Genomic DNA, 26,743 nt, shown 5'->3' on the forward strand with positions numbered 1-26,743 from the left:
CCGAGCTTTGACCACGACCGTTTGCCTTCGTAAGTGACCCATTTTTCATCGCCAGTCACAATCCGCTTCAGAAACGGGTCGATTTTGTTGCGATTCAGCCGCGATTCACGGATGGAAATTCGGTCCATCATGTTTTTTTGCGTTAGTTCGTGTGGCACTCAAACATCGAGCTTCTTCTTCTTTTTTTGAATCCAAAGTTATGCAAATGGTTCCAAACGGTTTTTAGGCTTATCTTTAGTTCCTCAGCAATTAAATAAGTGCTCACGTGATGGTCTCTTTCCACTATTTCCATGATTTTATCGCGCAATTTTCGACAACAGGCCTCCCGACGCGTGAAGCATCTTTGCCATCGAAATTACCGGAACGGAACCTAGCAAACCACTTATGTGCTACACTTTCGTTTACAGTATCGGGCCCATAAACTAAATTAATTTTTCCAGCCGCTTTGGTTGCTTTTTCGCCTGAATCGAAGAACTATTGTAAAATATAGCGAATTTTCTTTTTGCTGGTGTCCATCTTTGACGATCGCTCATGATATGACATGATGCGACACGTAACACTAGTAGTATGAACAATAACGCCATCTCTTAGATAAAAACTGAACGAACCTTTTACTTGACCTAATATAATTGCGCTGAATAGGTGGAAAAAGTCCGTGAAATTATTGGTATCGATGCAAATTTTGTTACGAAAATGTTGACTGAAAGTTTAAATACACGTAAAACCTCTTCAGCCACCCTCAGTATTCGTCTGATATATTCACCCATATGCATTACGTACTACAATACATGTCCAAAAAGTTCAGTTACTCACCGTGTATATTATTTTCATCAATTAACTTTTATTTTCGTGCGTAACCTTAAAAACCTATTAGATAAATCAGAGAAATTAAACTTATTTTTTATTTTTTTTATAACTAGTAACATTATACATTGTCTAAGACATTAATTTATCGAAAAAAAACTTAACTTAAGGTAAAATCTAAGTTATGAATAAAAAAAAAATGTACCTTTCCTTTGGCTTAGAATCCCAGTTTTAGGAACAAAAAACATCGTAGGTGCTAGAAACTAGCCATAAATACTTATCTAGTAACTAATAACAAAAAATAAAATTATAAAATCAGCTGGCTTCATGAGATCAAATAATTTAAATAATCATCATCTAGTGCGCACACGCTTTACCCTTATGATGAGGGAGGAAGAGTCACATAAGACAACTTATAATGACATCATAAAAGCGAATCAAAGCATAAAGGATACTCTAATAGCTCAAACAGTCACCGACATTCCTCCCTTCCGTACGTCAGCTGTTAAGACCTATCTTATGAGAGCGCAATGCATTATAGATAAAATGATCCGAAACTCATCTCTTTGCCATTCGAGAGAGCTCATGAACTTTCAGTACTGCCAAGAAAAACCACGAGTTCATGAGCTACTAAACAGATGACAACCAAAACAATGAACTGCCAGATAAAATCCCGTTAAAATTAACTGACAAAATCAGTTCATTATTTTTCGTAAGAAGTGTGATATTGTTAATTAAAAATATTTGTATAGTGTGTTTATATATAAAATAAAATTGAGTAGGTTGTAAAATATCTTCAAATCCCTACGGAAGCATATGTGTGTAAACTTTATTTTTTGAATTTTTTTCCCATATACCTATGTAAATATATAAAGTTGAGTTATTTTCAAAGCTCTTATTTTCTTTTCGGTCCTTATAGTTTTAAATAATTAATTATTACTGTAAACTGGGTGTAGGATATTTTCTATATATGTAAATATTAGGCATTAGTTATATTTATTTTTTTATTTTAAATATTTGCTGTCCATAGCTTTATTATACTTATGTGAATGTGATATCTTGTTTATAAAATTTTACGTTTTTTCTTATATGATGAATTTTGTATATTTTTATATTAATTTGTGAATTTTGGAAATTATTGTGATTTTATTTTGTACCTATATGGGTGATATAGGCCTACGGGGGAACCGAGCACCCAAAACTAACTTCGGTAACTCGCCTTTTGTATACCTCAGCGGTGGTGTGGAAATTACAAATTCCCAAAAAATGTAATAAAAATTCCCTAACTTATTTCTTTCCACAGTGGCACCACTGTCAAATGTTATAAAAAATGTGGACTTTTACAGCGCTCTCTCGATTCAAAGAGTTTCGGATCATATTATCCATGCAATGCATGACTGTACGGTACGATATCCGCGAAAATTGGATTTTTTCCGTAGAAACGAGGGAGCTGAGAGTGAGAGAGCAATCTTTTGCAACGCAGGGTTGCCAATCTCGATATTTTGTAGTAATTAAAAAATGAACTTGAATATATTTAAAATATTATTAAAATAACTCAAAATCACAGACGAATACATTTATTTATAAATAGGTAGACTATTTTTAAAATAATGGATTTTAGTTTTGAGCTATTGAATGAAAATTATATATTATTATGAAAAATTATAACTAAAAAACTAAATGTATGCAAAATCTTGTATACAATTGAACATGGCAACATTGGTGAAATCAAAACAAAAGAGAACAGCTGATTTCTGCGTTGCAACTACTTTTGACAAAATTGGTTTGATACGGGCGGTAAGTATGGGAGGAATGCCGGTGACTGTTTGATTGGTAATTTCTCTGCTCTCTTACATGTAAAAGCAACAACAAAGTTATCGAGTTGACTTGAAGTAGGAGTGTATGCGGATACTTTATAAAGTAGTATAATTTTTATCTGCAATGCTGCCAAGTTTTGTTTTGCATATTTTTGTTCACTTTTTCTATTGTGAAGGGTTCAAGTGGCAAATGGAATTACAAATTTAAAATCAATTATAATAATTTATAGAACACCCAAATAAATGGTTACATCAACGTTTTTTAACGCTAAAAAAATAATTTCTCCACTAAGAAAGCATCATAGCACTATTGCGCATGCGTTAGTGCAAGGTTGTACCACAAGCGCTGTCCGTTTGTTTGAGCAACTGGTATAGCTTGTTCAATTCGCTGGGAAGTAACGCTTGGCGAATCGAAGACAACCAGTAACTCACAAGATTTGAAACGATTTATCGAAGACAAAACCGCGGTGAAGGACCTAAGTGGAGAATTCAATTCCCACAACAGCCGGTTCTGCGATACCGGAATTGACCCGGATTTTATCCGGCCAAGGGCTGTTATTTCGACGATCTAACCCTGTTTGGATCGGTAAGTTTTAGATTAAGTTTGTCGTCACTGGAGCAACGCCTAGCAGCAGGGTTGCTCCGTATCCTCCTGACCCGTGCTGGCATCGAGTCCAACCCGGGCCCCGAGGTATTCTACTGCTGCGTATGCGCAAAAAGGCTCCATCCAAATTCCACCTCGGTTAGGTGCAATACATGCAATGGATGGAGCCATCTTAAGACCTGCTCGGGCCTTAAGACACACAGGGAGTGGACCACGAGTTACGTGGCCCCATGCTGTCAACGCAATAATGCGAAGTCTGCCTCAACGGCCGTGCAACCTGCACCATGTTCGCGCACTGCGCTGCCACTCCAGTCGAGTGGCCAAGATAGGACCTCCACGGTCCTAAGGAGCTCACAAAGACAGCACAACTCCCAATCTGACCAACCTCCCCCCCCCCCCCCCCACCTTCATCCAGCTCCAATCCCCGTGCGAGAACCACACAGCAACTCCTGGTTCCTCGCACAGTCTGTTCCGTGTGTCAGACCATAATACGCCGGAACGTCACATCAGTCAAGTGCAATTCTTGTACTGGCTGGTGTCACTTTCTGTCGTGTTCTGGCCTGCGCACCACACGAGAGTGGAGTGCGTCGTATGTTGCCCCATGCTGTGGGAGTCTGCCCCCGCAATCACAAGCAGTGGCGTCGCCAACCAACACCATAGTGCGACAACCGCCCATGCGGATAGCACAGCTGCAACAACCACCACCTACAAGCACCCCCAGGATCACGACTGGACACCCGCGACAAACGCGACTCTTACAATTTAACTGCAACGGACTCCAGAGCAAGATCGAGGAGATAGTTGCATTTATGAGCCGGGAGCGCGTAACGATAGCTGCGGTCCAAGAAACCAAGTTAAACAGCCGCTCAGATCTTCTGAGTTGTGCAGGTTTCAACGTTTTACGTAAGGATCGCGAGCGGGATAATGGTGGAGGCCTAGCCTTCATATTGCACAACACCGTGCAATATCGTCTAATCGATGTTGACATCGACCGCAGGGACACTACCCTAGAATGTCAGGGAATAGCTGTCCGGTCAGGCGATGTCGAGCTCGAAATATTTAATATATACATCCCCCCAGTTACATGTTGCCCAACAGGATATCACCCGAATATAGATGCGCTACTTCGTGGTGAAAACCGTCTGGTGCTAGGCGACTTTAACGCGCATCACGATCTTTGGCATTCCTGCCTGTCAAACGATCGTAGGGGGATGGAGCTGGCGGAACAGATAGATGATTCGACATTCTGCACAATGAATGACGAAGCCCCCACCAGAATTATGGGCACCTGTAATAGCTCGCCAGATATTACCATCGCTAGCGGTGGTCTGATAAATAGTATAACCTGGCGACCTATGCTAACTCTTGCATCAGACCATCTGCCCATAATTATCTCGTTCGAGAAACCTCCTGACTTTATTTCTGTGGATAACCGCACCTATGTTAACTTTAACAAAGCTAACTGGGTCGGCTTCACAGAATTTACTGAGAGCACCTTCAACGCACTATCCATTCCTACGGACGTCATCGTTGGCGAGCGTCAATTCCGCAAGGTGATCGCTGCTGCTACAGCTCGCTTCATACCGGCTGGAAGAATAGCGGAACTCCGCCCTAATTTCCCTGCCGAAGCAGCTGTATTAGCAAATGAGCGCGACACCTTACGCCATGCCGATCCCTGTGATCCCCGAATAAGGGATCTCAATTTGGAGATGGTAAACCATCATAAGCGGACAAAATGGATAGAGCACCTGAAGTCCTGCAACCTCTCCACCGGTGTGAGTAAGCTTTGGACTACTGTCAAGACCCTGTCAAATCCGAGGAAACATGACGATCGGGTTGAAATCCAATTCGATGGCCATGCCTCCTCGGACCCGAAGAAGTGCGCGAGCTACTTTAGCCGGCAGTTTATACTGCACCCTTCGACCGACAAGGCCAAACGATGTGTTACCCGACGGTTGCGCAAAATGCCAAAAGACTGCGCACCACTTACTTTCACCGATGAGGAGGTTCAGAGTGTCATCAAAAAGGCGAAATCGTCTAAATCCATCGGCCCTGACGGAATAAACATGCTGATGTTAAAACATCTAGGCCCAACGGGAGTAAACTACCTCACCAAGGTCCTCAACCTGTCGATATCCACTCTTCAAATACCCGATGTGTGGAAAGTCGGAAGAGTGGTCCCACTGCTGAAACCTGGAAAACCCGCCAACAAAGGGGAGTCTTATCGCCCGATAACTCTCCTTTCCCCAGTAGTGAAGACACTTGAGGCCTTGTTACTCCCGTCATTCACCCACCACCTGAGCCTAGCAGACCATCAGCATGGTTTCCGTAAAGTGCACAGTACCACCACAGCACTTAGCGTCATAAACGCCCAGATAGTTCATGGCCTGAACCAGAAGCCACCCTGCGAGAGGACGATCCTCGTAGCGTTGGACTTGTCAAAAGCTTTTGACACAGTCAATCACGCAACGCTACTTGAGGACCTGGAACAATCAACGCTCCCTCCAGGGCTGAAGCGGTGGACCATGAACTACCTGAGCGGTCGACACTCATCCGTACTATTTCGAGGTCAAAACTCCAAACTCAGGAAAATTAAAAAGGGGGTTCCGCAGGGCGGTGTCCTCTCCCCGCTACTGTTTAATTTCTACATTTCGAAACTCCCCCAGCCACCAGCGGGAATTTCAATGACCTCGTACGCAGATGACTGTACGATATTGACGTCGGGCAATGGAATCGATGGCATGTGTTCAAAAGTAAACGGCTACCTCTCCGATCTTTCTCGCTTCTTTTCTACAAGGAACTTAACACTCTCCCCCACTAAATCCACAGCGACCATCTTCACCAATTGGACGAAGGAGTACAGACTGGACCTGAACATTTCAGTCGATGGCACAAAAATTCCGACAGTAAATAACCCTAAAATTTTAGGCGTCACTTTAGACAGTCTGTGCTCTTTCATTCCTCACACGACCGCGATAACTGCCAAAGTACAGAGCCGCAACAAAATCCTCAAGTCGCTTGCCGGCAGCTCATGGGGAAAGGACAAAGAAACGTTGTTGGCAACATACAAGGCAATCGGCCGACCGGTCCTCAATTATGCAGCCGCAATATGGTCGCCTGGATGCAGTGACACAGACAGTGACAGAATAAGAAGCTTCAGACTTGTCAGAACACTGCACTCCGGACTATCACGGGGTGCCTCTTGATGTCCCCAATCGAACACCTACATAGCGAGGCCCGTATGCTTCCGGTTAAAGAACATAATGAGCTCCTCTCCAAGCAGTTTCTGCTGGGATGTTTTCGCAGAAACCACCCCTGCAGACGCCTGCTTGCAGCGGAGCAGCCTCCTAGGAACATCAAGAGGTCCTTCCTTGACTACGTCGACGACATCAGACAGCACGTCGACCAGACTTCGGACGCAACTAACTTCAGACAAGCACTGACCGCCATTCACAGTGGAGCCATTAACACCTTCACCGACTCCCTTTCAGTGAATGGCGTAATACGAGTCAAACCACCACCCATTGCAGACACAGAGCTCGAGTTGCCTCGCGAATCTAGAGTGACCCTCGCGCAACTTCGTTCTGGATACTGTAGCAGGTTAAACTCCTACCTATCCAGAATAGACCCTGACATACTAAACACATGTCCTGCATGCAATGAGTCTCCGCATGACACTAACCACCTCTTTGCATGCCCTACAAACCCCACTCATCTAACACCCCTTTCCCTATGGTCCGACCCCGTCGAAACAGCTCATTTCCTGGGCCTTCCGTTAGATGACCTCGACGACAACGAATCTAGAATTTATCACCCAAACGGGGATTAGATAATCGTTATAACAACAACAACCTAAGTGGAGAATCAATTAGATTAGAGGTGTCACAATGTGAAAAAAACGACGAAAAGTTATTGGGGAGTTTCTCGAAATTCCTTAAAATGTTACAGAAGCGATGAAGGAACAGAGGCATAACGATTTTTAGGAACTAATTTTATTGTTCCAAAAACAGGGGAAACGATCACGTTAACTGCAAATCACAGAAGTATTTCAAAATAAAAGAAACAGTTCACATTTTATCCATTTTTCAGAAAAATAAATTTCTACATTTTCCGATTCTTTTATACAAAACTAAAATGTTTAAAATGAAAGCAAATGAAATTATTAAACCTACAATAATTTGCAACTTAGACAACACTTTTGACTCAAATTATTACTATATATTTGCTTCTTTATTCAAATTGCTCCTTTATATTCTGCTCGACACCCATTTGGTTCATGAAGGTATATAAGGTAAATGAGAACTTGGCGATCTTGAAAGAAACAGGAATTGAAATTATTTCTCTCTTATAAAATTGTGAGAGTTTTTTATACACTCTCATTCCACGACTTACCGACAAATTAGTTCCCAAATTAATTTTAAAAAACTTAAGAGCTACGAAAGAGATTTCCTCCTGAGCGTGATGTAGAAAATAGATCAGCACACGACGCGAACGTTTATCCAAAGCTAACCAATTGCAATGGAAGATCGCATTGGGCAACTTTTCGCAGTCCAACTCGAGCATCGACGCCTGATAGCAAGTGACTGAGGTTTGCAACAACACACAAAGGTAATAAACAATCGAAATTACCCGATGACTCGCGTCGGCAAATATGAAAATATTGAGCATGCTGACACAGAGTACAGCGGCAGCTATTATAAACTGTATAAAGATGGTGAGCGATAGCACAGAGCCAACAATCCTAGAGATTCTGTTAGTCGAGAGAGAAAACACAGATTTATGAATGAGCAATGCTTAGCACATAAAGGTAAATCTTACTGCAATAATTCCTGATGCGACCGCACGCAATCAATTAATTCCTGATAATTGTCCTCGTCGGTGAGATTCGGATTCTCCCCCAACCTACTCACGCGCTCAGTAAGCAGAGTAATATGTGTACGTACGGCTTTGATATAAACAACCGGATATAGATCGCTCATGCATTGAATGGTCAGCAAAAAGTATATATAAATCAGTTCGATGAGAAAATGAAGACAAAAGTGTATGGTCGGCTGTTGAATCCAGTCAACAAGTGGGAGCCATATGTTTAGCGGTTGAGTGTGCGTAAAAAGCGATGGTAGCCAAGAAATGGTGGCATAAGTGAAATATGAAACGATAAAAGTTACAAATAAGCGTGCCGATTGTATAACGTTTTCTCTTATTGCTAAACGTTCTTCCGGAGTCTGATAGCGTGCATCCAAAATTTTGAAAATCGGGTCGACACTACGTAGACGAGATAAGTAACAGGCTGCAACGACCGCCTTCATCGGTAGACCCGTCACATTGATTGCCGCTTGTAGAGTAGTTAATATAACGGTCATAGATGAATTTCGCATAATTAGCATGACGCCGACATTAAAAGCCACCGGGCTCATGAGCAGCCAAGTCCAGCCGAACGCCATGGGCCATAATCGACGGAATCCGTAGGGTTTCAATGGTTTTATACCCATTAGTGACCAACACCAAAATATAAGCTGAAACGATTCCTTTGTCTCGAAATTTTTATTACCACGTCCATAATATAAATCCAAGATTGTACGCATGTTTCTCGAAAGTTTTGCTCTGGATGTACCACATAAAAATAATAAAAGAAACGTTTACAGATATTCCGAAAACATATACTTATTTATAAAAAAGAATAAGATAAAACAAAAACTAGGAACAAAAACCATCCTTGACATCATAAAATCATAATTAATCTGAATTTTGTTATTGAAGCATCGATTTGTGGAAACTAGATTGAAAGGCTGCCTTTTGTGGTCATGATTCCAATATAGACTGTGGGTTTAATGTAGCCGTAGAAAAAATATTAGCTTGAAGCCAAATTTGTAAACTCACTGCGCCGTCAACCATTTTCGCCTTTACCACTAGTTTTACCATTAGTTAAGTACGGCTATCAAGAAAGAACCTCCGCAAGAGTGACAAGCTGTAGCTTCATTAACTTTAGATGTCGCTATCTTCCTACTCGAAATCAGAAAGGTTTATGCCTTATTAATATTTGTTCAAATATTGTGTATATATTAAGCAAGACCGATGTATGACGTTTATAGGCCTAATAAAGATGATCTAAGTGATCTATACCCTTTTTTAATTAACTTTAATTTATTAAATCCACAAATCCATCCTGAAGCTCCTGACCTTACTAGTAATAACGCAACAATCATGAGATCAACCTTTTTTGATAATTTATTTCAGGTTTCAGCACACGCTCCACTTTCAAGCTCTCACATTTCTTGTGCCTTTCACATCCGCACTCAAGGATAACCATGCTGACGTACAGCATACTTTATCTCAACCTGACTAGATTGGACTGCAGTTTGTTCTAAGATTCGATTCTATCTTCTGCTAGAACAATATTAAAAGCACCTTGTGTTTGGTGGAGAAATCTTAATGCGCCGAAAAATGTTGTGTAATTATGAATACTTTAGAACAGTATAAGAAATAATTTTTATTTTGGTTTAATTTCTTAAACTTATTCAACTCTTATTCCAGTAGCAATGAATTTTTAATTAATAAAATGGACCCGCGCGATCAGCGATTAACGTACAGAACTACTTCGACTAAGCAAAAGGTAACTTAATTATAAAAATTAACCTTAGATATAACCCAAAGAAAATAACAAGTAAGGAAGAGCTAAGTCCGGGTGTAACTGAACTTGCCAGGATCAAAGCTGGGGAAATACCTTATGCGCAAGATACATTGTTATTAGATGGTATAAAGTCAGCTGGAAGTTCGAAAATCTTTCTATTAGGTAAGGGAATTGTTGATTCGATTCAACCCATTTTTGACATATAGACCTACTATTATCATAAAAGGCTTCTTTCCAAATTTCTATAATATAATATATCTCACATATTTGCCGATATTTTAAAAGTTCATATTCGGTGTCTGGGAACTAGAGAAGTTTTTCTTCGATGTGAAGAATTTTTGGTCATAAGGTGGCACATCTCAAATGGAATATTCGTCTCTGGCGCATTTAATTATTGATTTATCACTCTTTAAGTAGTTTTTAACAAAACCGTTACATGGAAAGTGGGCGGGGTTATCATCCGATTTCACCTATTTTCACACTGTCGACAGGGATGCTAAAAATATTTGTCCTTGTTTGAGTGTTATAGTGTTATATATTTCTCTCTTTATAAAACCTTCTTGTCATCCGATACCTCTAAAAAACTGCACTTTACAAATCTTTCGCAAAAAGCTTTCGAAACTTTATAGAGTTTTTTTGTACTGAGAAAACTAAGAGTTCTAGTTACATTTTAGATTACCTGGGGTCTTTAGTTCGAAAGCAGTACTTTAAAAGACACTACAGTATCCCAAGCTTAATTGATCCCCGGTTAATTGATTTCTCCGCATAATTGGTTAAAAATATGTGTTATTGAAAAAAAAACATACCTTTAACTTCCCCCGGTGAATTGTACAAAAAACTTTCGTTAAAAAAGTGATCTAGCATTGCCGCACATACATACATATTTCACAGCAATTGTGATAAGCAGCAGTTAGTATCTCTGCAAAGCAATTGAATACATACATACATATACGTATGTTTATTGGATATGTTTTAAATGACGCTGATGTTGAGGAGCAAGAGAATGAATATGGTAACTCTTTCAGTTCTTGAATTTTTAAATATATACAAGAACTTCAAACATATTTTTATTCAGAAAACAAGTTTTTGTGTGAATAAGGAAATATGAAATCGCATGTTATATCTTGTAAATTGAACAATAACAGATAAAAATTACAGACTTATTCAGTTAACTTTTTAAAAATGTACGCAATGATCTCTAAATATGTGCATGCATCTGATGTATACGAGTTTATAAAATAATATGAACTACTTTGTTCCTAGTATTTTTTTTATAACAATGATATATGCATTGTAAAATGCACATATTATTATTTCGCGTTCGGCAACTTAGCGCTGTCCGCCCCGAGCGTTGTTATTTGATAACAGCTAGGTACAGTTTGCATCAAAACACACAGATATCTAGATTGCAATCGGGATAGCCGTGTGTGTCGTATCGGCGAATATGAATTTGTTATGTATGCTTAACGCATAGAATAATGGCGGCGATTGCGAGTTGCGCCACTCTTATAAATAAAATAATGTTATATATACATACAACTCTTACGTGGAACCACTCACTGCAATATCTGCTTTTGCGATGCTGTACAACTGACTAACTCCCGAAAATTCTGCTCGTCGTTTAAGTTGAAATTTGTGCCCAAACGACTTACACGGTCCGGAACAGCGTAATGTGCGTACGAAAGGCACGTATGTATATATGTATAACCGGAAAGGTATCACTAGCCATATTGGTTTGCAGTAAGAAATGTATAATAAACGTTTCGCAAATAAAGTGTCAACAGAATCGTATGGGTTGATACGGTATCCAATCGATAAAAGGAAGCCAAAATGTATCTTGATTGAGCGCAAACACCAAAACTAACCAATAATATAACCTATGCTTGCAAATTGGTCAGTATTACAGCCATCGATGAATCGTTCATGGCTTTTATTATACAAATACCCATTGATATCGGACTAAGGGAAATAACAACGCAGCTAAAAGTGTTATGAAATAGGCGTGAGAATCTTTTCGGTTGCAATAGCTTCCTGCCAGTAAACTCCCAACATTGAATTAACGATGGAAAATAATCGTTAGTTTTGATATCTGACTAAAGGGACCATCTTCCTTGAAACTCACAAAGCTGAAACTGTCGGAGAGAACTATAATTATGGAAAAATTTAATTTAATAGAGAGAGAACTTTCGCTCATTCAGTGTTCAGAAAAGATTTCACCAAGCCGTTATTTATTTAGTGTTTCAAATAAGACTTAACGAAGCATCCGCCAAAAAATTTTTGCTAAGTAGTTCCCCCTTCTCAAGGTTTGGAGTTCAATTTTACCAGCCTTCGAATGAGTGATGAATTTTAAACACAACTATTCGGCAAACGCTTGAAATATCAAGAAAAGCAAAGATAGACCAAAAAATGGATTAGTTGATAGAAAAGTTAACACAGCTCAACTAACTCGTCTTAATAAGACCAAAAACGAATTATATTGCTAATCTAACCTATAATTTATTTATCTCGCTCAGGCAATGCAAGATGACCTTCTTATTACTCCATTTCTTCAACAGTAGAATATACAATATATGTATGGCCGGTATAGATCCAAAACTTTATCCTTTCAAGGATTTTCAGAACTCCTGAAAATGATTAGGGGAATATTTTCTGTTGCTGTGACACATTATACCACCTCACTTCAGCAGTGATACTTTATTCACCTCACCCGAGAGAATAATAATATCTAATAAGACAATTTAACCCCTATTGGATATAAAAATGTTGACTTTTTCATTGGAATTATGACGAATATCGTCGACGAAATTTTCGAAAGCTGAAGAGTCAAAAAGTCTATAGAAATAAATTTACGCGTCTCCTTCTAGACAATTCCAGCAATTTTCAACTATAAAGACCGTCTTTTGACAACTTGAAACTTTCCCTGGCCCAGAAGAACCCACGTACTCAAATATGAATACGAATTCAAAATCTCACTTAACTGGTTGAGAGTAGCTAAAAGTGTAGGTTATTTGAGGTTAAGTCTGCTTTATATCAATAAAACATTAAAACCTGAAACGCATTTTCTCGAAACGCTGTTTCCAGAGTCAATGAGATAAATTTCTCCGAAATGGCTTGACCGATTGACAAGAATAATAATATCGATTTCTGAAGTTTTATTTTTTTTCACAACAAAACTTTTTTTTTGGCAATCCGCTATTTTCCGAACAATCTAAATTTTAACAAGTACTTTGATCACAACCTTTATTCATTTATAGTAATAATAATTTTTTTGTTTTTTGGATTTGAGATAATTTCAAGCAGAAAAATATTCCTCGCAGCTAGACAACTTTTTCGAGGGTCGTCCTGTAAATCGGCTACGGGAGTGTCCGAAAAGTGTCTATATTAAATTCTGTAAATGTACATTATTTTAATTATCTTAAAAAAAAATCACAAAAAAACACAATTTTTCTGGCTTGCAAGTAACCCTTTAATGGATCTAATGGTATTAATATTGTCTACAGCACAACAACTTCGCACATTATGTATTGCTAGTTTTTTTACCAGGAACCTTTGATATCTTTTCAGACTTCTTATGATGTTTTCACAATTCGATAACCCAAATCTATTGAATTGAAATTGAATTAATATACAAAATGCCACTAACAATAAATTTCACTGTCTGTTTTACTTGAGTAAAGTCTGAATGACTTGACTCTAAAACCCTTCTGACACTTCGTTTTCATTTCACATGCTCTTATAAATGGTTGGTCGGATTTAATAGACCGAAAGTGCGCCAAGCAATATCGCTATAACAGGACTATAATTAAAATTTTATATGTGTATGCAACATCGGGATTTAATTGCAAAATTTTAATCAACATTTGTCCAACTGAAAGAAGTGGGGTGGCAAGTGACATATCCTTTAATGAAAATTATTTATTTATTATATGAAATGTCATGTAATTTCCAATAATGTCTTTGGATAAAGTATCCTCTACGAAAGAAGTTCCGGCACAAGCTCTTTAATCTGCATCAGATATTTTCGTACACACACCACAGCACACCCCTTTGTTCAGGCTTTCCGGTTCAGTATAGTACTAAAGATCTTAAAGCACATGATATCCCATTCATGTAGCGTCCCTGTTCTCACCTAAGTAGTTTCATCGACGTACATATGTACACCCTAAGATATTTGTGAAACTTTATTGTATTCGCTTTCCGAGCGGTTTGCGTTCGTGCTTAGGGCTTTCGGTTAATCGTTTTCATACTTGTATATCGCAAGTGCTACTATAGCTTCATATTGGGACTCCAAAAGCTAAAAGGTTCGTAAAGCCGGAAATTGTAGTTATTGTTCATTGGATTTTTATTACAGCAGCAATCCATAAAACTATTTTGAGAACAAGTTTTTCTTTCTCTACAATAACTTTACCAATATGAACTACAAAACAATTTTTCTATAATTTCGTGCGGGCGGACAGACAATCACCCAGTTTACAAGCAACCGTTAAGTGAACAAAACTATCATACTCTGTATCAACATGATGGAGGGGTATAAAAATATGTACTATATTAAAAAGTTAATAAAGGCTCTGGATAAATTATTTTTCTGAATATTATGTCAATACATGGGCAATTAATTTAATAAACCGCAAATATATAATATGTAAGTCTTTAGTAATATGATCGACGAAAGAGTAATACTTATAGTTAGCAAGCATCGTAACAAGAAAGGAGGGAATTTTCTTCTTTAAGAGCAATATAAAACGAAATACACTGTTGTAAGCTTAGCTAGTACTTACTCAACTAAGAAAAATGCTATTTCTCTAATGAGTTGATTAAATTTTTGGTTTTTTATTCATTATTGAAAGTATATGTTGAAAGTCACTAATATCCTATTTGGGAAAAACGTTAAAACTATTTTGTATCGAATTGAAAAAAGAACAACAGTCATCGTCTATATGGTGATTAGCGGAAAACTAAGTAAACTAGCATTTTCTGTTTATTTTTACCCGCAAAAAATAGGTGTTTATTTAGACATGTGGTTTTCAAGATATGTATTAAATTTATTATGAAAATAATGGTTTGCCATTATGTTGTAAAAATGATTTCGGGCAAGTGACTGTCTCGAATAAATTCCAGCCGAGAGGCCCAATTTTCGACCACTTTTTACAGCAATTGAGGACATATGAAGTAGTAATAGACGGAATATTCTCAATCAATTGTCTACGTAGACAAGCGACTTCACATAAGCCGACAAAAAATTGTCTATCAGTGTTAAGTCCCACGATAGCGAAATATTGCGCCCACCAAAAGTTTTCTTCAATAAATTTATTGTTGCGTTGGCTGTATGCCATGTAGCGTCTTGTTGGAACCAAAGGTCGTCCACATCAACATCCCCAAGTTCAGGCACGAAAAAGTCATTAATCATTCCTCGGTGACCATTTAGTTTTGGGCCCATTCACCGAAAGGGCGACGCGATTGATGGGTCATCTTCGATACTCTGCTCCACAGCAGCAATAGCGTCTTCGGTGCGCACTATAAGATCATCCATTAGAGTAAACGTGGTGCGAAACCGATCCATTTTTGCTCGAATGACTGACTCTGCCGGGCGATTATTTTTTCTACTAGAAAAAGTTATACACATATTTACTCATACATGTCGGTATGAACTTGTGGAATTATAAAAGCGAAGCTAATTCAATTTATGTTTTTTTTTTCTAATGAGAAGTTAATGAGAAGTTATTGTATTTGGGTAAACACATAGCAACGGGCCACATAGCATCAGTGCACATTGTTATCAGAAAAATATTTCCTCTTAAGTTCAGTAAGATATCTAACACATTGACAGCTATTTTCGGTTCAAAGTTAGCGATAGGCATTGAGGTATCTGGGGTTTTAAAAAACTTATGTTCTATTTCACCCATTTTGAGAAAATTTTTATTCCGAAATCTCTATTGGTGCTTGATTTATATTATATTTTATAAAGCGAAAGGCTCTAATGAAAATAAAAAGTGTGGGCACTAACACACCCAGGTTCTCGTTTAATACAGAACTTTTACATGGTCCCAGATGCAAAATTCATGTTCCCTGTCTAGAAACTTTGAGAACACAGGTTTTAATTACTAAGGTGATCCTCTGGTGGCTAAGTTAAGTATAAAGTATTTTATAGTTTTTCGCTTAACGAAATTTTATGAACGTGGCAATATTTCGATTTTGTCCATCTGCAATATCCTTTCGTCATAGTGCCGAAGAACATGTGTACCAAATTTCATCGATTTCATCATTTCTTTCGTCATTTCTTTCACGAATAGACCTACGGGCGAACATACAGACACTATATTATCATCCCGATCATTTTTTTATATATATGTATATATAACTTTACGTCTATCTCGATCAGTTTGAGATGTTAGAAACAAACATTCGTTAGATGAACAAAAGTTATATATTCATTTTGCGTGGTGTCAAAGGAAATATTTTGTGTTTAAATTTTCTGCAATCGGTTCCGTAATATCTATGTTACTTATGTACATAATAAATAAAATTTCGCATAAAAGAGGAGGGTTATGTATTTATCATTGCTAGTAGCTTAAATAGGTGAAATTAACATGCGCATAACTTTGCATAATCATCATAGCTAATAATCTGATTGGGTATATACAGTACCCCGGGATAATTGCACATTAAAAATTGCACAGCTTTTGGTTCAATTAACCGGTGTCATAGGACCGAAATTTGAGTCCGATAGTTTATGTAAATACATATGTACATAGTATATGCCAATAGATTTAGCCTCTAGGAATACGAGGGGTCATTCTCATTTAAAAAAAAAATAGCCCACTGAGAGGCTTCATGCCGATTTCGAAGCTAAATTGGCGATTGTATTAAATCAATAACAATCTTCTCAAGGTAAGAAGGGATTTGAGCGCCATAGCGGTTATCACTTATAAAAAAAAACATCTGGATTAGTTTTATACTAACGGTATGCCATGCAAAATGCTGACTACTGGTAAATAAAATTTTTTGAAACAAATCGAGCTGGAATTAGCAACATAAAAATAACTTATTACCTTAATAAAACTCAAAAACACATACGTATGGAAATATAATCGTTTATTTATGGAATGTTCACAAACGTACATATATTAGCATGTACAACATATTGATAAAACGTTTTACTGGTAAGCTCTCCTTTTTTGCTCTCTTTATGCGCACTTATGATTGATAGGTGCCTATGAAAGTGCCACACGTGGGGCAGAAATGATTCGCATTTCGGCATGAGTTCATACAGTACGGCAAACAGCAACAACAACTGTATACAAATTAGATAACAATTACATATACACATATCCACATTATGTATGTACATATAAGTACATGTAAAAGCGTAAGTATTCCAATAAGATCCTTACCAAGTCCACGAAAGCAGTATACAAGCCAAATGAGTTTTTGTGGTCGAACGATATCTAACAGTCGTCTTCACTGTGCATTTACATTGTGGACACCGTATTTGTGTAGATTCTGGCCCCACCGGCGGATTTGGATTCATGGGTATTGTCGAACAGTTAGGCATCTGAGGCTCACCTGTCATCTGTACACCGCTGCTGCTCGGCTGCGCAGAAGTTACATGGTCAGTTTGCATGTAGGCTGGTGGCGGTGCCGACGCATTGCTCATTTCGCATGGCAATTCAATTATGCCAGCATACGAATGCTTATTAGTGACCATATTCAGATCACAACTTTTTATAGCTTTTTATACACACTCTATTCAGAATAACGTCGCTTCCCAACTGTCGTGTAAGAACTGCCGATTAGAACTAAACCGCTGCACTGATTTCGCCTTCGTTCGAGTGAAAGGCGCTAATGGATCTTTCGTATTTTATCAAGTTATTTGAGCGAGAATAGTCGGCTTAGTATTGATGGCTTGGTGTTTGAGGAGCGCTGCTTGTATGACTCAGATATAAACTCTTGCATGAACTATATACTAATTGTATCTATGTAAATTATCGTATACTTATGTATATGCATTCCATATATTTCATACTATAGAATGTGTGCAACAGAGGAAGACTTTGTTGTTTCTTATCGGCAAGTTCACAAACACTAAGAGAGTGGTTTAGTCATGAAATAATTAACAATATTTAAACCCTTAACATTACTGTATTTAATAAAGATTTAGACACCCCAGTATTTTAGCAATGTTAGAAAAAAAAATTATTTAATTGAAAAAATATTAACGCAATTGAAAGGTGATATACAATAAATAATTACTGCTTTCGGTGAAAGGATTTTTTACAGATTCTAAAACTTTGTCGGGCGTTGATTGAGGGTGGAGAAATATTAGTTTTAATCAATGGCATCATACGAAATGTGCTTCATAAATCTGGATTGAAATTAAAAGGCACATTTAGTGTGACGGCTTAAAATGGGCGATTTGTACATATATCTCACAGATTGACCGATATTTTCGGCAAAATTCAGACATACGCATTGGGGTCCACATATTCGATATATAAGGGCTTGAACAGTTATGGTCCGATTGCGACAATTTTTGGATTCGAGATGGCAACATTAAATGCACTCATTATGCAAAGGATTATCCGAATACTTGATTTGTGCTCATGCCCAGTTAAAGGAATTGGTATAAATGAAAATGATAATATTTTGGAAAAAGTTAAACTTTTCAAAACTTCTGAAACGCAGGGACTGTCCTATGAATTGACACTAAAACCTCCGCCAAATATATGATTACAGTGAACATAAACACGTGTGATGGCTTGGTTAATGGGGCAGCTGGACAACTTATGCAAATTGATTTCCATTCTTCTTTTCCAACAATTCTGTGGATTAAATTTTTGGAACCTTCTGTTGGTTTGATAGCACGATCAAAAAAGCCTCATCCTCTAGAAAGTTCTTGGACACCAATTGAAAAAGTTCTAAAATTTTTTCAATATAAAAGAAATGAACAAATTTCAATTGAAAGAAATCAGTTTCCAGTTGTTCCGGCTAAGGGAATAACTATTCATAAAAGTCAGGGTGCCACATATAATAAAGTTGTAGTTCATTCTCGACCCAGAATGCCTAGGGCTTCAATATATGTCGCTTGTAGTCGAGCTACTTCTGCAGAAAGTCTATTCATCATAGGAAATTTCATTCCTCCTAACAAATTTTTTGAATCGGATCCCGTATTTAGGGAACAGAGGGAATTGAACACAAATAAATCTTTGACAACAAGTTTCAATTTTATGATTTCCCGAACATCAGGACATCAAATTTTATTCCATAATGTTCAGAGTCTTCACGCTCACATTAATGATATAAAAAGCGACTGTTTGATGCTATCTTCAGAGATTTTATGTTTTGTAGAAACTTGGAGTTATCCTTGCGAAAGTTTTGATATACTCCAATTAACGAGCTGAGGATAGATAGCACGGAAACAACCAACAGAAATAAACGGGGCATTATAATACATGCAAAGCATAGTATTGCTTGCTCTATAGAATCAAAGGCTGTAAAGAAAATTTATTCAGGCCGCAAAGTTTTCGAAGCGGTTTTGTTTAAATGTTTCAATATTAATATTCTGGTTCTATATAGAAATTCAGCTTTCTCAATTCAATTAATTGTAGAACTTCAGGAAGTCCTTACTTCTGAGTTAGCCAATCGAAATGTGCTAATTGTTGGAGATTTTAACATTTGTTTAATGTCTACAGGGACTGCAATAAGAAATCTGCTCCAAGAAAAAAACTTTAGTTCCCTGCTTGGTGCAGAATATTCAACTACACCTGCCAGTACACAAATTGATTGGGCATTTTCAAACATGGATCCTTCCCGAGTAAATGCAATTACTTTTGAGACAGTACACAGCTATCATGACAGTATTTGTGTCTCTATTTCGAACTAAAGTTTTCAGACTTAGTGCAATAGTTCTTCATTTTTTTTTCCAAATATAATCGAATTGGAATGGTATAGGAATTTTGACAGTAGTTTTTAAGACAATTTTAAGAAAAATATGTAAATAATCTAATTAAGAAAATTTAAATTATATATATAATTTGTTATTATATATGACATTATTGTATAAATATATGATAGAAATTAAATAGTATAAGGAAAAAATAAATATAATTTGGATATATGTATAAGAATCTCTACAAAAATTTATTTTAATATTGTAAATATTATATACAAATTAATATAATAATATTATATCATTTTTAAAGTTGCTAATATTTATTATTTTTAAGCTAAACATGTATAATAATATCGATATAATAAATAAAAAATGTTATTCATTGTTCAAAAACGATTTCTTTTCATACTTCTCAATACAGTTGTAATGCATTCTATATAAAATCAATTATAAGCGTATACAAAAAGCACAAGAACGATTTGTCATAATTTGAGTAAATTTAGTTTAAATTGCTCTAATTATTTTCACTGTGAGTGAAAAGTAAATAACTAAGGCAACAGTTCCTACTTCTAATTATTAAAATATATAAAGAAGTCTCCAACGAATATACCATTTAACTTTGCGAGAGTATAAAATGTTCGGTTACATCCGAACTTAGCCCTTCCTTACTTGTTTTCTATAAATTTAAGCAATTAAGTACTTATAGTAACAAACTCATCTTTCATTTCATTAAAAGCGCTTCCGACAATTTTATTATTATTTTCTATTGCTTGATATACTATATACGCCTCAAACTGCATTTTAACTCTCCACATCAAATTTTATCCCCAAAAAATATATCCCCATTTTTGTTAGTGTCCTCATCTAAAAACCTTTTTAAACAATCTGCTGTACTGTAATTTTTGCTCTCTAGGTACACTAGCATTTTTTTCTGGCAGCCCTTGTGACGTGGAGGGTGTTTCGTCGACATCTTTTTGTCGGTTGATACATTAGAACTTAAAATTTCCACCTGGTGCTCTAACGATGAGTAAGACAAGTCTATATCTACGATCTATCTATATCTATCTCTCGTACATTCACCTCTGCAATTGCGACAGTTACATTCTCATTGACGGGTTAAGTGCCAAGAGAAACGCCTGGTATAAATTCCACGGTTTGCGCAATGCCACAAAGCCGCACGATGGTTTCTTCATTTTGAGTGCGCTGTTGCTCGACTCTCAATTTTGTTGTGAGCTAATTTCCTTTGATTTCGCATTTCAACTCAGTTATTACCTATAAAAATAAGTTTGTTTTAATTGCAGTTAAAGTTTCCCTGAAATTTATTTATTTACCATTTTCCACCCGTTGACATCTTTACGTTCCGGACCTGGAATTCCCTTAATTCTTGCCATAATGAATCTATAAGCGGCTTATTGCGTTTTATAAATCCTCATATGTCTGGATTTTTATACTCTCGCAACCTGTTGCTACAGAGTATAATAGTTTTGTTCACCTAACGGTTGTTTGTATCACCTAAAACTAATCGAGGTAGATATAGGGTTATATATATATAAATAATCAGGATGAAGAGACGAGTTGAAATCCGGGTGACTGTCTGTCCGTCCGTCCGTCCGTCCGTCCGTCCGTCCGTGCAAGCTCTAACTTGAGTAAAAATTGAGATATCTTTATGAAACTTGGTAGACATGTTTCTTGGTACCGTAAGATGGTTGGTATTGCAGATGGGCGTAATCGGACCACTGCCACGCCCACAAAACGCCATTAATCAAAAACAAATAACTTGCCATAACTAAGCTCCGCAATAAGATACAAGACTGTTATTTGGTACACCGGATCACATTAGGGAGGGGCATCTGCAGTTAAAACTTTTTTTGGGCGTGGTCCCGCCTCTAATAGGTTTAATGTGCATATCTCCTAAACCGCTAATGCTATAATAACAAAATTCACTAGAAGCAAATGTTTTTAGCACTTTTATTGACGGTGTGAAAATAGTTGAAATCGGGTGGCAACTCCGCCCACTCCCCATATAACGGTACTGTTAAAAACTACTAAAAGCGCGATAAATCAAGCACTAAACACGCCAGAGACATTAAATTTTATCCCTGAGATGGTATAAGATGACTTTATAGGAACCGCGTTCAAAATTAGACAGTGGGCGTGGCACAGCCCACTTTTAGGTGAAAACCCATATCTTGAGATCTGCTCAACCGATTTCAACCAAATTCGGTGCATAACGTTCTTTTCATGTTTCTATGTCATAGTGCGAAAATGGGCGAAATCGGACTACAACCACGCTTACTTCCCATATAACACCATTTTCAATTCCATCTGATTCTTTCACTTTCCACTATGCAAATCAGGTAACAATGATTATATCGGGGTAAAACTTTGCGTGAATAATGCAATTAAAGTATGCCACCTTGCGGCCAAAAATTGTCTAAATCGAACCAAAACTGTTCAAGCCTCTAAGTACTAAATATGTGGGCCTCAGTGCCTATAGTTGACCTTCTACCGAAAATATCAGTCAATCCACAAAGAAATCTCAAACGAGTATACCATTTGACTTTGCGAGAGTATAAAATGTTCGGTTACATCCGAACTTAGCCCTTCCTTACTTGTTTTTCATAAATTCAACTATTATAGTGTTTTGTGTTCTGTTCTAATGTTTCCCATACAAAAATAAAGTTAATTTACATCGTAACAATAAAATAAACTAATTGGTTAACTTGCATTTTTTCAACCGTCTAACAGCACACAGAAATAACAACGCAATATTCAAATTTGTTAACGCTTATCTTCTTGTTTTGTTACTGATATCAAAACCGATACAAATTCTGGTTCGAATATCAAATCAATAATATCTGAATTCATCATACCTACTACAGTTTTTTATCGGTTTCCATTCTGATTCCGACACCTATCAGATTCCGCAACACCCCTAATTATTTTAAATCATGCTTTTCATACCTTTATCAGTCCATATATCTGTGGTTAAGCATAAATATGAAATATTGGACACAATTGCTTGAAATCTGACAATTTCTGTCTCGTAGGATAAACTACCTCACATACCGTCACCAACATATATAGAGTAAAATCAACCAAATGTTTGAAAATTTTATGTTTAGTGATATGGGGGCTAGAGCAAGTTTTCACCCGATTTTACTTATTTTATGTACAAGGATACACTGTTATTAAAAAAATATTGACCGAATTCAACCCATTTTTGACACTCAGACATACCATCATTAGTAAAATATTCTCTCCGAATTGCAATTATATATCTCACACATTGACTGATATTTACGGTAAAAAGTCAACTATAGGCACTGGGGTCCACATATTCGGTACCTAGGGGCTTGAACATTTTCGGTTCGATTTCGGCAATTTTTGGTCATAAGGTGGCACACTTTAGAGGGACTATTCGTGCAAAGTTTTATCTCGTTATATTAATCTTTTCTTGATTTTAATACCGGAAAGTGAAGGAATCATATAGTATTTAAAATTGTGTTATATAAGAAGTAGGCGGGATTGTGATCCGATTCCCCCATTTTGCGCTGTAACATATAAATATCATAAGAACGTAACGTACTGAATTTGGTTGAAATCGGTCTAGTAGGTCCCGAAATATGTGATTTCACCTAAAAGTGGGCGGTGCCACGCCCTCCGTCCAATTTTTACACCAGCTCCTATTAGTGTAAAATTTAATGTCTCTGACGTATTTATTTGCACTTTGCATTTGGCTGTTGAATGGCCCGTACAATATAAATGCTTCAAAGGTTTACTTCACGCGGATCATAGAGTAATCCATATATAAACATAAGTAATGAACTCCAGTGAGCCATATTTCCCAAAAAATTTTGCAGGATTATAACTCGCTAAGCCTTAGAGAGTAGCGATACGAACAACCGACTGATATAGATAAAACAGATCGGTAAAATCAAATGCCGAGAGCAAGAGGTTGTATCGCTTTAATGAGGTAAGCATCTTCCAAAAACAAGAAGTGAGGCACGATATTGCTTTTTTCCTTTTCTAAAATCCACGGACTCGCGATCAAACCAAAACTCTGAGTCCGATTCGCCTGCAATTTTGATAGCAGCCGTCTGTAAGAATGTACTAGGGAATAGTGGCGGCAACGTGCGGCTAAGTACTTTATGTTTTCTGAGGATTTATTTCGCTCTAGAAATTTTCAGATGTGACTTAGAATTTTGTGTCTTTCGAATTTTGTTGAAATCGTATACGATTTTGTGGGGTATACATATCTTGTTAGGGTTACTATGCAATTGGTATCGCGAATGAGGGTAATGTTTCACGGAAGTTTAGCTTTTAAAGATTATGAAAATTTCTTCGTCAGTTTTTGAGATGTCCGAATGAAATTTAGTGCATGGGTTCATTTTAATATTCTTTTGATCATATGTCAGGATCGGAAGCCTATATCTCATATATCCTACACAACCGATTGTTCAGTTATTTAATTTTCCGGCCTGCCTTTAATTAAAAAGCTACGAGCACGTAAATTTACAGAACTGTTCTCTCAGGTTCTGATTTAGACAGGCATCAATACTACACAATATACACAATTCTCTGCGGTAAATCGACGGTATTCACAGGTAAAATACAATTTGAAAACATATCTCTTTTTTTTTTTTAAGAAAAGTTTTAGATTTTTTAGTTTAGTGGTTCTCAAAACCAAGGTTAAAATTGTTTTTAAATCGTTGCCATTATGTCACATTTTGAATTAAAAAAAAAATTTTTTTTTGATTTCAAGTTTCTGAAGCTAAAATCTTTTGCCAAAAAGTCAACTACGTTTGTTTGTGTTTTTTGAGTCCGATAGTTTATGTAAATACATATGTACATAAGTATATGCCAATAAATTTAGCCTCTAGGAATACGAGGGGTCATTCTCATTTAAAAAAAAAATAACCCACTGAGAGGCTTCATGCCGATTTCGAAGCTAAATTGGCGATTGCATTATATCAATATTAATCTCCTCAAGGTAAGAAAGGATTTGAGCGCCATAGCAGTTATCACTTATAAAAAAAAACATCTGGATTAGTTTTATACTAACGGTATGCCATGCAAAATGCTGACTACTGGTAAATAAAATTTTTTGAAACAAGTCGAGCTGGAATTAGCAACATAAAAATAACTTATTACCTTAATAAAACTCAAAAACACATACGTATGGAAATATAATCGTTTATTTATTGAATGTTCACAAACGTACATATATTAGCATGTACAACATATTGATAACACGTTTTACTGGTAAGCTCTCCTTTTTTGCTCTCTTTATGCGCACTTATGATTGATAGGTGCCTATGAAAGTGCCACACATGGGGCAGAAATGATTCGCATTTCGGCATGAGTTCATACAGTACGGCAAACAGCAACAACAACTGTATACAAAATATATAACAATTACATATATACATATTTACATTAAGAATGTAGATATAAGTACATACGAGTATATAAGCGTAAATATTTCAATAAGACCCTTACCAAGTCCACGAAAGCAGTATACAAGCCAAATGAGTTTTTGTGGTCGAACGATGTCTAACAGTCGTCTTCACGGTGCATTTACATTGTGGACACCGTATTTGGCTAGATTCTGGCCCCACCGGCGGATTTGGATTCATGAGTATTATCGAAAAGTTAGGCATCTGAGGCTCACTTGTCATCTGTACACCGCTATTGCTCGGCTGCGCAAAAGGTACATAGTCAGTTTGCATGTAGGCTGGTGGCGGTGCCGACGCATTGCTCATTTCGCCTGGCAATTCAGCTATGCCAACATACGGATGCTTATTACTGGCCATATCGCAACTTTTTATAGCTTTTTATACACACTCTATTCAGAATGACGTCGCTTCCCAACTGTCGTGTAAGAACTGTTGATAAGAACTAAACCGCTGCACTGATTTCGCCTTCGTTCAAGTGAAACGCGCTAATGGATCTTTCGTATTTTATAAAGTTAGTGTGCTTTTACACGGGGACTCAAAAGAGTCTCATTTTTTTCAAATTTTCTTTTGGTGTCGCTCTGGGCATTCACACGGTCAAAAAGAGTCCAGCAACTCGAGTCTAGTTTTTCTGCATTCCTTTTCACAAATATTTGTGCGGTTCGACTGCGCAACACTGCGTGCTGCATATTTCATTTGTATGTTGAGATGATGGTCACACATTTTGCTTGCAATGAATTACCATGAATATGGTAGAACAATATGCATAATACAAGTACCTACCCGCTAAATTATTAATTTTAATTACTCTCTGGAAGAAGTTCCAAACAGTTTGAGATGGACTTTTGCAATGCCAGTTTCCTCCATCTCCTTGGATATAGCAACATCGGATATTTTGTGCTATTCCTTGATATTCCCAGCAACTTTAATTTTTGACTGGGGCTGGCAAATAAAGGATGTGATTCGGTTAGTAATATGACAAAAAAACGAGTACAGTTTGTGACAAAATACCACAAAATCAAATCGTTAGTCAATTTCTTAAAATTTAAAAATTATTTTTCATTACTTCTAAACTTGCGAATATTAACAAAACAAAATAAAATAAAATAGTTTTAAAGACGCAGTATATAAGCAAAACAGTATTGTAAGATTTGTATTTTTATTTTATCGACTTTTATATAGTCGAAGCTAAAAAGCCAACAGCAGGAGCTCTAGTTTCTCTTATCACTGCCGCAACTCATTTATAGTAAAAATTCTTTCTCTTTTCTCCACTCAACTCGCCATTTACAGTCGTCAGCACTAAATTGTTTGGAAATGTTGACGCCTTCAGATTTAATACCACATGTAATTTCAGTCGTATTTCAATTGTGGATAAAGACCAAACTCGTACCAGTTAAAAAACGATTAATTTATGAGTCATTTTACGTGTTTTCCACGACTTTACAAAATAAACACTCAAATACAATTATGTATTTTTTTATTTTTAAAATTTAAACTAGTATGACACTGGTACAATTTTGACAAAATCTGACAGTTTAAATCTTA

The 26,743-nt window shown here is 36.9% G+C and overlaps 1 protein-coding gene and 1 pseudogene across 1 annotated transcript; both read right to left on the minus strand.

Annotated features, from left to right (window-relative positions):
* Positions 1-7,291: 7,291 nt before the first annotated feature.
* Positions 7,292-9,152, minus strand: LOC106625659 (odorant receptor 7a). Its single transcript, XM_036365676.2, has 3 exons — positions 8,044-9,152; positions 7,618-7,975; positions 7,292-7,536 (listed from the first exon to the last, which is right to left on the minus strand). The coding sequence occupies exons 1-3, from the start codon at positions 8,805-8,807 to the stop codon at positions 7,456-7,458; spliced, it is 1,203 nt and encodes a 400-aa protein (XP_036221569.1). The 5' UTR covers positions 8,808-9,152; the 3' UTR covers positions 7,292-7,455.
* Positions 9,153-11,163: 2,011 nt separating this feature from the next.
* LOC118681379 (odorant receptor 7a-like) lies at positions 11,164-17,558 on the minus strand (annotated as a pseudogene).
* Between the last annotated feature and the right edge of the window lie 9,185 nt (positions 17,559-26,743).

This window comes from Bactrocera oleae, chromosome 5 (genome assembly GCF_042242935.1).
Source record: "Bactrocera oleae isolate idBacOlea1 chromosome 5, idBacOlea1, whole genome shotgun sequence".
Classification (NCBI taxonomy): Eukaryota; Metazoa; Arthropoda; class Insecta; order Diptera; family Tephritidae; genus Bactrocera; species Bactrocera oleae.